The following is a 14,591-nucleotide window of genomic DNA, read 5'->3' as shown; positions in this document are numbered from 1 at the left end:
AGTATTGAGTATTGAGTATACTCATCCTTTTCTTTTGGGTGCTAGCTTCAAGGTTTTTTTATTTATTTTTTAGGTTAGGTTTAGGTTTTTAATATGATGCGCCTAGGTATTCACTTATTCATCAAGTAAATACTGTTTTAATATATTTCATATCATTCCTTAACTTCAAACACATAGGTCAAAATTTCATAAACGAACTTTGCTTGCACCGTATAACATACAAGTTTTATGAAACTACCAGGTATCCCTTTGGTATTTAGCTACATGTGACAAGTCCATTTTGTAAGAGGTCAGGGGTCGTGTCGCAACCCGTGCTACTAAAAGGACGCGGGGATAGTCGGCAGATAAGGTTTGCAACCTCTGAACATGTATATGTATAGGTACACCTTACGGGGAGCTGGCACGACTGTATTTGTGACGAAAATATAAGTTAACTAACCAAAAGGCACCGAGCTGGAGCCAGTTTTTAGGGTTCCGTACCCAAAGGGTAAAAACGGGACCCTATTACTAAGACTCCGCTGTCCGTCTGTCCGTATGTCTGTTACCAGGCTATAACTCATGAACCGTGATAGCTAGACAGTTGAAAAATATTTAACTTTTTCCTAATCAGATCACGCTACCGAATATGCCTTTTTTGCAATTCACTCATTAGTCAAACCCATTCCTCTTTTGTTTTTAATCTTATTATAAGTACTTTAATATACCTATACATGTAAAGTTTATTTGTAACGCCCAATTTTATAGTAAAATAAAGAATTATATACACAACATAATATAACATTTAATAATGTCTTAAAAATATTTCTTCTAACGGTACATAAACGTCAAAAACTTTACGCCCGTGCCAACATGTTGCAAATTCACAACGTCATGCCCCACTGTCGTTTCCATGCAGATGTTTACATTGCAACTAGCCATGTTATTCACAAAACATCTTGTCTCGACTGCCATACTGCATCACCACGTATAAAATATAAATATCTGGGAGACCGCGAGCTTTGCTCGGTAAACATATATAAAAACACAAAAATGCGCGGTTTCCCAGAGATAAGACCTAGCCAGATCGATTTTTCACCCCCGAAAACCCCCATACTTATTGCAAATTTCATCGAAGTCGTTAGATCCGTTTCCGAGATCCCCGAAATATATACCTATATAAATAAATATACAAGAATTGCTCGTTTAAAGGGATTAGATAGATTAGATTAGAATAGATAGATAGAATATATAAAAACATATGTATGAAAACATATGTATCAAAACTCAAATCTCTAAATATACATATATAAAGGATTGAACGCATACTGATTCGCAGCAGATGCTATGCTTGGTAAAACTTGAGAATAACACAACAGAATGAATGACTAGCAATGTGCCAACACAACTTGGGATTTACGTGTTTAGTATATCTACTAAACACTAGGTACATAGGTAACGAAATAATTATTTTTATATTTAGCGGAATATCAAAGTTATATTATTCTACAATATTTAACCCTTAGACCGGCCTTTCGTGGCATTGGCGGTCAATGGGTTGCCCTTGGTTGCTGTTGCAAAAAAATATTGACCTCAGATATTTTGCTTGAGACGACCATTTCTTTTTAGTTTTTTTTATTATTATATTTTAACGATTTCGTAATAATAATTGTCCAGTAGACTTATGTACCTTTCATAGAATATGTCTATGGGATAAAAACAGCATTTAAACAATACATATTTATAACGGAGCTTTTATATGACTCAGTTACATATAAATTTAATCTAACTAGTGTCATTAATGTCATTATATAGTAATGTGGACGTATAAGGATGCGCTCATGATGTCACGGCGCCCGCGGGCCCGTTTTAGACTCTGGTCAAGGCATACTGGTACCTACTGTTGTATGGGATTGTCTTTAAAAGAGTCCTTAGGGCTAAGATGGCCGGCTATTTATCATTTGTCACCATGGCTGTAACGTTCTAACAAATCGTCGGGTGAGAATATGTTTGTGACATACGCCAAATACATTGGTTTACAGGAGAGCGAAAAGAAGAAAAAAATTTTTTTTTCGAAAAGTTTTACATTTAAGAAATATTGAACTTATTTATCATTTAGGCACATATCTTTACTATTTATAGTAACATACAAATATTGTGAATATAGTGGTAATCATGAAATTATAAGCATTTTTATTATTGCCATATCCGTTTTTGATGAGTAAATGTTAAACGTACGTATGATATGACACAAAAGTTGTGGATATGTCACACTTTTGTGATAATTTTCTGATAACAGAGTGATTATCCTGTAGTAAATAAAATACGGATATGGCACAACATTTTAGATAAATGTTATTTTTACTGATTAGTGTCAATTATAGCATATTTTTTGTTATTATAGAAATCATTAAAAAACGGTTTTGCTCAAAAATGGATATGGCACAAATGTATTCTCAGCCGGCGAAATATGTATAAGTGCGAAAGTGACGCATGGCATGACAGGTGATAAAAATGCAGCCATGACAGCTGGTCTGGGCTATAACCGCGAAAATCGAAGTTCGCAAATTGCGGGCATTTTCTCTGTCACTCTAATTACGCCTTCATTGGAGTAAAAGAGAAAGATCCCTTTCTAAGGGATCTTTTAAGTATCATGGATATGATATTAAATTTTTCTCGCATAGTTTCGCGTTAGTTTTTCTTTCCATTTTAGTTACATTTTTGAGAACAGAATGTTTTTACTAATAAATTTGGATGATAATTATCTTTAGTATTTCTTAGTTAATAGATACCACACAAAAACATAATCCGAGCCCAAGAACGTTTGTCGAAATATTTCCGTGTAGGTATATTTAATTTGTATTAGGTAAATAAGTAATATAAATCTGTACATAACAAGACTAAATTTCGTATTTATTTATAGACTTTAACTAACAAATGCTTATTAATAAACAAATAACCGGAAAACTAATAAATCAAATTTATAAATAGGATGACATACATGGTATCACTACCTAATTTTAATTTTTAACAAGCCGAAACGTCTGCGAACGATGCTATTAAACTTATAATAAATATAAAAGTGGAAAAATTACTGTCTTGGGTGAGACTTGAACTTTTGGCTTCTTTGGCTGGCTTTCTTGATTATGGTTGAGGTCTTGGTGGTGGCTCAGATGGCAGAGCAGGTATCTATTCAGAGGCCGTGAGTTCAAGTCTCACCCAAGACAGTAATTTTTCCACTTTTAAATTTATTCTAAGCTTAATGGTATCTACCTGTTTCATATAAACGGCCCAATTCGAACAATGCATAATAAGATGTCACAGCGATTCGATACCGATCTGTCAGTGTGAAGTGTCATTTTTTCAATCAAAATAGTCACTTTTGACACTGACATATCGTTATCGTATCGCTGTGATATCTTATAAGCATTGTTCGAATTGGGCCGTAAAGCAGACGGACGTACGTTGAAAGATATACGACCTTTTCGTATAAAACCTTTGAATGTCAAGGTAAGCAATTAAATGCCGCACCTGGACTTGAACCCGGGACCGCCGATAACGAGGCATTATTGAAGAATGATCCGACAATCTACATAAATTTGAATACTTAAATAATTAAACGGTTATTACTTACTGCAGTTTAACTATTTTAGGTTGTTAAATACGCGGTTTTAAATATTTGCGCGTGTCTTTTATTTTTTGCCATTTTTATATATTGTGACCTTTTTTGCCACTATTGTGTTATTTCTACTCAGACTCACGAGCTCTTTCGATCCTAATGGGAGAAAAGTGTCCCAACATTTCCATACATTTTTCGATTTTTCCATTCCGTGACCGCCATACAAAGTCTATGAAAAATGGTGTCCCAGTGTTGTGTTCCTATTGTGTTACCATTTCCCCATATACTTTGTATGACGGTAACAAAAATGAAAGTTTGAAAAATGTATGGAAATTTTAGGACACTTTTTTTCTCCTATAAGGATGAAAAGGGCTTGCGATCCTGACGCGCTCAATTATACATATACTACAACAACAACAACTATATACAACATTAGGTAGGTATACTATTTTTAAAGCCCATCGCGCATAATACTATAAAATTCTTAAATTAATAAATACCCAAAAGCGGCGCGTTTGCGTTTAGTGTAATTTTGTATAGGATTTTGAGTTTCCAAAACGTTCGCTTGGCGCGCTGTTCAAAATCCCATACTAAAATAGACATAACGCAAACGCGAACGCTCGTCACGCTATCGAATGAAATTTCCATTAAGGGTTCGGTATTAATACAAGAATTCTCCGTCAAAATTTAAGTAAAAAGCTTAGTAAAATATCACGACAAAAATGTTGTAGCGATTATTCAAGTAACCTGATCAATATCAACTCCGTAAAATCCATCAACTGTCAAATCTGATGACGATTTAACGATTTCACGAAATCCGATAATAATGACTTATCATTATACGATTGACATGTCACTAACGCAACACTAGTCACCGATGGCATTAAAAAACGACAAAAAGGTGGTGATTGACTTAGAATTGATGTTGAAATGACATCAGTGGAGTGTCAGGTTTGTAATATGTTTTGTAAAGAGCGTCGCCTTGGCTTTTCTTTTACTTGCTAATCGATAAACAATTCGAAAAGGTCACTTCACTGAGTATACTGACCTTAGTTGTATCTGGTTCGGTTTCCGGTAAATTACCAATATTTTAGTTCGTTTTTTAGCATTAGAAAGAAGGTGAACAATCTTGATGTGTCTTTTTATTGAAAAATATTGAAAAACGCTCTACAAATAAATTTATATTACTTATGAAAGCAAAATAATGTAAAATATCGTATATGATTTATAATTCTAACATATTTGCTGTGACTTATTTTTCAATGGTGATTTTTAATAAAAAGACATGTGTCCAGATCGGTTACCTTCTTTCTAATGCTAAAAATTTAATAAATGAACTATTAAGGACCGTAATAAAGACGAATCGTTCCGACAATATTTTTAATTAGTTTTTTCAATTTTTTGATAATATTGGTATAACAGTTGCCCAATGCGATAGTGTATCAAAAAGTAATCTTGAGACATAATAGTAGTTTATGCAACAGTGATATAATAAGGGTTCTTAAAATTCAAGGGTCGAAGTTACAAAACGAGACGTAGTCGAGTTTTGTAAAAAAAGACCCGAGAATTTTAAGAACCAATTATGAGCTGTTGCATACATTACTTTTTCTATGACAGCTGCAGCAAAAAAAAAAAAAAAAAAAAGTTATTAAAAAGAGTTATTATTAAAAAAAAAAGAGTTATTATTTAAAAAAAAGAGTTATTATTTAAAAAAAAGAGTTGTTATTTAAAAAAAATTGAGTTATTATTTAAAAAAAAAGAGTTATTATTTAAAAAAAAAAGAGTTATTATTGTAAATGAAAACATACCTCTTTCAATCAAGATGATCGGAACTTGTATCTTTAAAAAAAATAAAGCAGTTGTATTATACTCATAAGATGACTGCTAGCAGTCATCTTATGAGCCTATAGACAAAGCATTCAAATGACATTGCTTCAGATATCACTGTCAGTCATTTAATTGACACATTTAAGTGCTGGAGTAGAAAAATGTATTTATAAAACTACCTATTTCTAAGAAGTTAACACATGGTATTTAAGATTTATTATGATAAGGTCCCATTGTATGGGTGTTTCGATCTTACTTTGGTCATTAAAAAATAATTAATACATACATTAATTATTTTTGCAACAGATACTTCTATTTAGAAATTGTAAGATTTTTAAGGTTTTACTTTTATCATTGTCGTAAATTTACCTTAACTGGTAAATAAAAAATATTTTGGTTTGGGGAAGTTTGAATAAAATGATTTTCCTGCATAATAAGATTTAGGAATCTCATTCAATTGAATGTACACAAATGTTTCTCTACCTAAACCCCAAACATCAATAAGTTAATTAAATACTTAGCCTTAACATATATGATTATGTTAAAAGTCAATAGTTTAATGAGTTAAATCAATAAAATGATAATCTAACTGATTGAACCGAGTGACCTTACGGACAAAATTACCGAACATCAATACATTCTATGTAAGGCTAAATGTCAATCAGCTGATCAAAGGTTGCCATTTTGAATTCTTGTGTCATTTTGGCATTAGAAAAAAATCTGATTTTATCACTAACTTAAAACAAATACGGTTTAGTCTGTATGTATGTTCGCGATAAACTCAAAAACAACTGAACGGATTATAATGCTGATTTCACATATTAGTAGAGTAATTTTTGAGGAAGGTTTAAATGTATAATTTGTTAAGATTTTGTGTAAATTGGTCTACTCGTGCGAATGGACCCAGGTATAAATTTGCCAGCCAAAAAACGATCTTGAAGTTCTAAATTTAGAATTTAATTTTACTGTCACTTCGGTCGCGATATCCGTGGGACGAAATCGGTTAAAAATTAACGATATCGTACTTAATATAAAAAGCAAATTAATTAATGTCGTAGTGATTAAGTAGTCAAAATATCAAAATGATTAAAATAGTTTTTTTGCAGTCCACAAAATAACGTTTGTTTTATACAGGATGTTTGTTACATCGTATGCCAAATTAAAACGGCAGATAGGTTGAGTCATTTGCTATCTTCTCATGCCTAGAAAAAAAACATGGCCATGGTTTTGTTTATTACTGGGCAGGTAACAATTTGAAATTTACGAAAAACTGGCATAGAGCTGAAAAAAAAACGTGCGCAATTTTTTTTCTAGGCATGAGCAGATAACAAATGACTCAACTAATCTGCCGTTTTTATTTAGCAAACGATGCACCAAATACCCTCTATATATGTAGCAAGTAAGTATTCGTTTGAGTTATAAACACCGTGGAAAACTGTGGAAAATAATGTTGGCTCCATTTTTGTAAACATGTTGTTAACTTTATATCACAGTTGTCATTGAGACCAGATGTTCAAAGCAATTTTGACATTGGATGTCATGTTATGTTCCTCAAAAACCAGTAACCAAAGTGACATTTAGAAACCGGATTATTAGAAACTTGTTCTAATGTATGTATGTCTATTAGATAGTCTGTTCGGGAAGAGAAGAGTCGTGAAATGTATTGGGCCCCATATATTCCACGACTCTTCTCTTTCCGCACAGACTCTAATTATTTTTTAAGATATAGATAAAGGCAAACTTTAAGTAATTTGAATGAACATGTTTAATAGTACGGGGCTAGGTCGATTTGTATAAGATTCAGATTATCCCATAATATTTATTTAAGTAATTAGTAATTTAATGACGGATCGGTTATTACTACGGATATTTTGATTATATATTTTAAATAATATATTCTACGATTCGTCAAAGCGTCATTTGATTCAGGGATTGAATACCGGAAGGTATATTTTTCATTGCAAATAAACCGGTAATCAATTTCTTTAAGCTAAGTGACGTAATCTTTTTTCAAAGTTACTACTAACTGGTAAGTGGTATCTAGAATTATAAGGACACCGATAGTGATTTTAGTGTTCGCGATATTCCACACGGATATTGATTAGGTGGATAGCCATATTCTACTGTGTATAAAAGAAATCTTACCTTAGTTTTCGCCTGTAGCACGCTGGCGCCATTTGTGTTCACAACTCCATTGTTGCACTGCGCCTTGTGGACGCACACATATCCCTGACCGGCGCAGGTTTGCTGCAGCTCACTACCGCTATGCGCGTGGCTCTGCACATTCCCAGTACCCTGGAAAGCTTCGTCGATGTTCGACTGGGTCTGCTGTTGCTGCTCGAAGTCGAATTCACTCGTCTTCTGAGTATTCTGGATTAGATTCACGTTGGATCCAGCAGTGGAGGCGGTGAACGGGCTGGGGGTGGAGCCCGTGTAGCCGCGGTTGCCCTGACCGAAACCTTGGCCTTGGAATGAGGATTGGCTCGATTGGCTGCTGAATGTGCTCTGGCCGCTGCCTCCGGTGGAACCTTGACCGAATCCTTGAGCTCCTTGCCCGGCGTTTCCGCTAGCGGCGCTGTTGAAGCCACCCTGAGCGCTGAAACCACTCTGTCCTGAGCTAGCGCCGAAGCCTTGTCCGGCTGCTCCTTGTCCGCTACCAGCACCGAAACCTCCGCTTGCACCGAATCCAGCTCCGGTTCCTCTAGATCCAGATCCAAATGCGCTCTGGCCGCTTGAGCTTGATCCGAATGAGCTTTGACTGCCTTGGGCTCCGAATTGACTGCCCTGGGCGCCGAACTGTCCCGCACCTTGGCTGCCTTGTCCAGTAGCACCAAACGCACCAGCGCCCTGTCCAGCTGATCCGGCCGAGAATCCAGCCTGGAAGCCAGATCCAGCCGCATTCTTGTTGTACTGGCCGTTCAAGAACGGATTACTCTTCAGATCGATTTCACCTCCGTTGCTGCTGAACGTCGAGCTGGAAGACTCGAAGGAAGACGATTGGAAACCTGATCCAGCAGGCTTAGCACTGCCTTGCGCCGACGCTCCGAAAGCGGCGGCGGAGCCGGCGAGTTTCGAGAACTCTCCATTCAGGAAGGGATTCGCGTTCAGGTCGAAACTGACACCACCGCCTAGTCCGGCACCTCCGCCTAGTCCTGCACCTCCGGCGCCTCCAGCGCCTCCAGCGCCTCCAGCGTTACCACTGCTGGTAAACGAGGAGCTAGACTGGCTGAACTTCTCGAAGCTTCCGCCACCGCCAGCGGCAGCGTTCTTGAAAGGGGAATTCTGGTTCATCCACCAGAAGGGTCCGTCTTTTGGGATACCTCCTTCAAACACATTTCCTGCGGCATGGAAAGTGAACTCGTTTCCTGTGTCGGACGCGGCCGCCGCTTTGAAAGCGTCGACGTTACCGAACCGTTCGATGACACGTCCGTCCTTTACTTTGAGTCCGGCGCAGCCTTTGTCGGACGAGCAGCTTTCGAACGAGGACTGGGAATGCACTTCAGCACCAGGCAACGCCTGTATAGCTGCTAGGACCTCATTAGGGCTTTTGAATTTCAAATTAACGCCTCCTTTGCATGTGGTACACCGTTCTTCTCTCACTTGCGGTGAGGACTCCTCTGCCTCCACGACGGGTTCGCTCTTTTGAGGCAATTCTTTGGCTTCTTCGATATTGTCCGGATGCGCTTGAGTGGCCAGTAGGAGGCACAATGCCACCACTGTTCGTAGTAGTGGCTTCATGGTTCTGTAACAATGGAAAATTGAGATAAGTGGAAATATACACTGAATAAAAAAAAAATACTATTAACTATTGTTAGTCTTACATAGTATAATTTTAACATATAAGAAACCCTGATGTTGAATTTTGAATATGTTGATTTCTAATAGTAATGAGAGCCTAACTGTTATATCATAATGGTTCTCTAAATTACTGTCTATCGGAACTCAACGTGGCAACGCGGTGAGTGTGATGGGCACCTTTGCTTCCGGAAGGGCTCAGAACAAGATGTTTGCTGACTAGGTTTTATTTGCTGACTTTGTTTAGTTTACTTTTAATTTAAATTAGGTTATACTTAATTTTAGTGCAAGTAAGTATTCTTTTGTTTATTTGGTTGTTGATAATAATTATAATTTATTTATTTAACATCATCTTTCGTCATTACAATGCAGGCTGTTTTTCATAAATTATTTGTCATATTGAATCAGCATTGTAATAAATGTGTATCTAATTAATTAGACATAAGTAAATAAAAAATATAATATGATCTCATGCCTAACACTAGACAAGAATAACAGGTGTGTCAATTCATTAATAACATCTAGAATATTTCATCTGACACTAATCTGACTCATGTTTGACCCTACTTATACCTGACCTGGTGACAACTTTGAACATGTGAGTAGTTAATTATTCAAAAAAACTAGTTTTGACATAATAATAAGCTCACTCAAGTATATTTAATATTTTCGCTTGGCAACAAAACTCAATGAATAGCAAATAGTTCTACAGTCAGCAGCAAGCGGGCTTGCTAAGCGGGCGAGGTGTTCAAAATGATCTTGAGGCGACTTTATTGTTAAGAGAATAAGAGCGCGTCAAGGTAATTTTGAACACTTCGCCAGTTTAGCAACTTCTGCTGCTGACTGTAGTTAACTTGGTCTAATGTTCGCACAGTCGCCATCAGATATATTGGAGCGGCCAAGGTGTTCACAAATATCTTAACAAGCCCGTATAATCATGACGTCAAAGTGCATGTTCAGATGTTTATGAGCATCTTGGCCATTCTGATATAATTGATAGTAGAAATTACTTCTGTTAAATTTTATTTCTGTATAATAGATGAGAACAAGCTATTATCAACGGCTTTTTAGACGAAGTAGAATGTTATATAAAACGCTAGTTGATAACTGACTATTTAAAATCAGTAAATTATTATTAATGAATTCATTAACATATAAGATTTGACTTTAATTCTTTTTATTACTACGAAAATGTCAAAATATTTTATTTTTTGTCCATCTATCAATATACCTAATATTTAAAACTTTCGCGTTTTGAGCAGATATTGAATCACATGTATAGACGGGTTCTATTTATCGCGAAATTTATTAAATTACGGTAATAAAATAAATTGGTTTTTGGTAAATAAATTACAGTGTCAACTGCACATTCTGTTGTATTCTTTTTTATGTTCTGTGTTCAATGGGTACACTGAAAATCAGCGTCGTAACACAACTCATGTGCTGCGACACGTGTTGAGTGTTATCCTTTTCTGGAACCCCTCTCAGCACTGTTACTTACCTACTAATTTACCTAGATTTAAGCCTATTTTTGTGTTGTGTATGTGTGTTTCGAATAAAATCATCATTCATTCATTTATTCAAATTTCGCGATAGACCCGTCTATAAAATTATTATGAACTCACATTTAATGTGAGTTAATACTCGTACGTCTATCAATAGCCAGTCACACATACAACAAAGCTGTCTAATGTGATATATATTTTTTATTGCTTTAAAATAAAATAAAATATAACTATGTACCACTCAACTAGACAAAATGTCATCTATCATTAACAACCTTTACAATAAAAGTCTCTTATAATGATTATTTCTAAATTTGTAAGCCGATTCATGAACACCTGATTGGAAGTAAAATAAATTTTAATCTGCCGTATTCGAACTTCAAGATATTCACAAGAGACGACACGTACTAGATCCATTCTAGATACGTTATAATTCAGATTTCAACTAGTTCTCTTTTGCAGCGCAATTCGGGCAACCAATGTCACTTTTACGTTAGATAGAGTTAGATATCTATTAGATGTGAATTGGATCTCTAAGTCATATCTTGTGGAAATCGTTCAAGAGTATCTCCAGAATCGCGCAAATGTCAAATTTGACAGGTTAGATCTTAAACATATCGTTATCGTATCTTGGTGATGTCTAAAAGATATCTAATAGATGTCTATTTCAAAATCCGAATCGGGCCCATATTGTTATTGAACAGTGGGCAATTATGACGCAAATTATCGATACGTCTATAAATTGTTTATGGATTATGTTATATCGATTATAAATTCTACGTATATATATCATTTTGCATATATAAATGTGATGTTCCACGGCAAAAGGTACCTTATGGCGGCTGGCGCTTACGTGGCATGGCGCCGCAATAATATTGGAGCGGCGTTATTAATAGCGTAAGCGCCAACCGCCATAAAGTACCTTTACCCGTGGGACGTCACAAATGTATAGTATAGACGCAGTCTTGCGAAACATATTATGGCAATATTTCCGAAAATGTGTTAAATCATTTTTTTTTAACATTGCAAAATAGTTATTATTTATTTTTATTAATGGCATAAAAATCTCAATATCACAGAACCAAGCGAAATACTATAAATTATGAATATTAAATGTTTATATATTTAAACAATTAATCTTCTCTGCTTGAACAACAATTTTAAACTTAAGTTAAAAGCAATAATTTATAATAACGTTAAAAAACATTATGTCAACATTTGACACATATTAATGCATTTATATAATACATTTAATTAATCTCATCGAGGAAGTTGTCAAAATTATAAACCACCTTGACATTACACATTACATCCCTTTGATATACTGTTGATAACAGGTACTATTATAACAAAAAAACATGTAACTATCGCAGTTAAGCAAAAAACAACTATATGTCCAAAACTAAAATTAAAAATTGACATACCTTTTCAAATGTCAAATCCTTTTAAGGTTATTTTACTATAATAAATTTGCAGTTGCCGTTTTAGTTTTTTGTACAATCTCAGTATTTATTGGTGTGGTTTCAAGGAATGATTTTATTTTATGAGCGGCAAAATAAAGATGGTGGATTAATATTAATATATTCGGCCGTGAACTATTACAGATGAGATATTTGACTCGATCGTATTTGGTTTGTCCGAAGGTGTGATAAATAATTATTACAAGCCTAGGAAGCATTCGATTGTGTGAAAACCGACATTCATTGAAGACAAAGCTATGTATTTGAACAGTTTAAAGGTCGCGTTCGATTCCTGATCATTTATTATTTAAATACTGTATAAATTCGTTCGTTATAGCTAATTAAACAAAATATTTTTTTTTGCCAAACAAGGCACTAAAAAAAAATATTTTGCCAAACAAGGCATTAAAAAATATTATTAAAAAAAACGGCAATAAACAAGTCTTAAATTTAATCTCTGTCTATCATTATTTCATTTTACTTTCTTAATTTTTCTTGGCGTAACGTAAATCTATTTATGTCAACTTTTTTCATTAATAATATCTAATTATAATCTTTTTATATTCAAGGTTAGGCAATATTTTCAAATGTCTACTTAAGTTTAACTATGGGTTTAAACGTTGCATAATTATTTGGTCAAACTGTTTGCACTACCGAAGGTCGGCAGTACACACACAAACACACAAACATGACTAATCCGATACAACTAACATATGCAATTTTTACACTCTCTTGATAAAAAACATTGTTACATGTAAAAAAAATCTGCATGAGGATTTGATATTGTATTTCTGGTATTTGGTAAATAAAAAAAAAGTTACGTCTACATTCCGCGCCTACATTTGTAAAATTTATCAACTTTTTTAGTGACGTCAACGGTTAGCAAGTTCATATATAGGTAAACTGATATTTAGTCATACGACTTTAGGTATTTGTTTATATTACTGGTTCTCAAATATTATTTGTCTGGTTTCTTCAAAAAACAACTGTTGTTTTTATGTATTTTTTATTTGCATGGGTGACGGTAATCGCCTACTATCAGGCGATTCGTCTATTACTTTGTCTCCTTTATCATAAAAAAGCATTGTACCGACTGAAACTTAAATAAGTTACCGCCTAAACAGATGTGTGTTTCTTCACTATTCCAAATTCTGACTCATAAGCAATAGTCACAAGAAACAAGATCGATGAACATAAATAAAAGACGAAAACGGCTTCTAACTAACACAATTGACTCAAAACGTGCCAAAATGTCAAATGTCACACGTATGAAATGCCAGAGTCATACAAATATCTTAATCAAATACGTTTGAGGTTACAATGAGTTGAAATGCACGCCCACGCGACGTTATGTCACTTACGCATAGTGTTGTATGAATATCGGTTACTTATATTAGCACTACCTTAGTGATGAGATGAGAATGAAAATTTCATAACGAGTTTTTGGCAATATTAAATATATTAAAAAAAAACGGGTCACTCACGTATTTTAAGTCGAAAAACGCTCGACATGTTTATATGTCTTTGTCTCACGGAAGTTTTGTTATTAAAGTCTTTGGCAATAATTGAGATTGGCAATATTTACAATAATTATTAAATTAAGGATTTTAAGAATATCGTTTACTTATACTAGCACTATATAGCACTACCTTAGAGGGATCGATAAGAAATTAATGAAGGAAAAAAATCTAAACCAGTTTTTGGTAAAAAATTGTGTATTGGCAATATTTTCGCTAGTTAATAAAATAAAGTTCTTGATGTTATCACTAGTTTTAAATAGTTATTGATGCTTTAGACGCGTTTATTAATATAATTTATTATTGAAAATACTTTCTTATATCCGGATGTCCTCTACAGTTTACAGGTCGCAACTCTGAATATTCTCAACAAATTTTTGGGAAATATATTTTTTGTTGATTTAGTTTTTAGAAATATTCAAAATGGCGGAGCCTTACATTTGTTCAGTTTTAAGTTATTCGCGAATTCTACAGCTCACAGAGACACTACTAGTTTATAATGTGTGGATTTACCACAGTTCTTACGCATCTCCAATTATCTTTCTGTCCTAGAACCCACGCATCCCATTTTAGGAATCGTAACGTATGTCTGTTAGTCCGATCGGTATACTTAGCGCTAGCCTTGTTCGATTGGCGTTAGAAATTCGCTGTACAATACAGTCAGCAGCAGAAGTTGCTAATCGGGCGAGATGTTCAAAATTATCTTGCTCTTATTCTCTTAACAATAAAGTCGCGTCAAGATCATTTGGAACACCTCGCTTAGCAACTTCTGCTGCTAATTGTACATGTAGGTAGACAATGTGTTAACATCTATACTGATTGGTAAGTACATCAGTCATTTTGGTTAGTTGAGAGGTCAAATCGTTTCTGTAACCACGCCTTTGAAAGTCTT

General features: G+C 34.7%; 1 protein-coding gene across 1 annotated transcript in view; it reads right to left on the bottom strand.

Annotated features, from left to right (window-relative positions):
• Positions 1–14,591, bottom strand: part of LOC134660402 (AT-rich interactive domain-containing protein 1B-like) — a 71,063-nt gene that overhangs the window by 37,390 nt on the left and 19,082 nt on the right. The window contains exon 2 of the mRNA XM_063516139.1: positions 7,568–9,164. Within this exon, the coding sequence (XP_063372209.1) occupies positions 7,568–9,160 (1,593 nt within the window). The 5' untranslated portion in view covers positions 9,161–9,164. The remainder of the gene's footprint in view (positions 1–7,567; positions 9,165–14,591) is intronic.

This window comes from Cydia amplana, chromosome 27 (genome assembly GCF_948474715.1).
Source record: "Cydia amplana chromosome 27, ilCydAmpl1.1, whole genome shotgun sequence".
In the NCBI taxonomy this organism is placed as follows: Eukaryota; Metazoa; Arthropoda; class Insecta; order Lepidoptera; family Tortricidae; genus Cydia; species Cydia amplana.
Note: the sequence above shows the minus strand (reverse complement) of the source record. Positions and strands in the feature narration are given on the sequence as shown.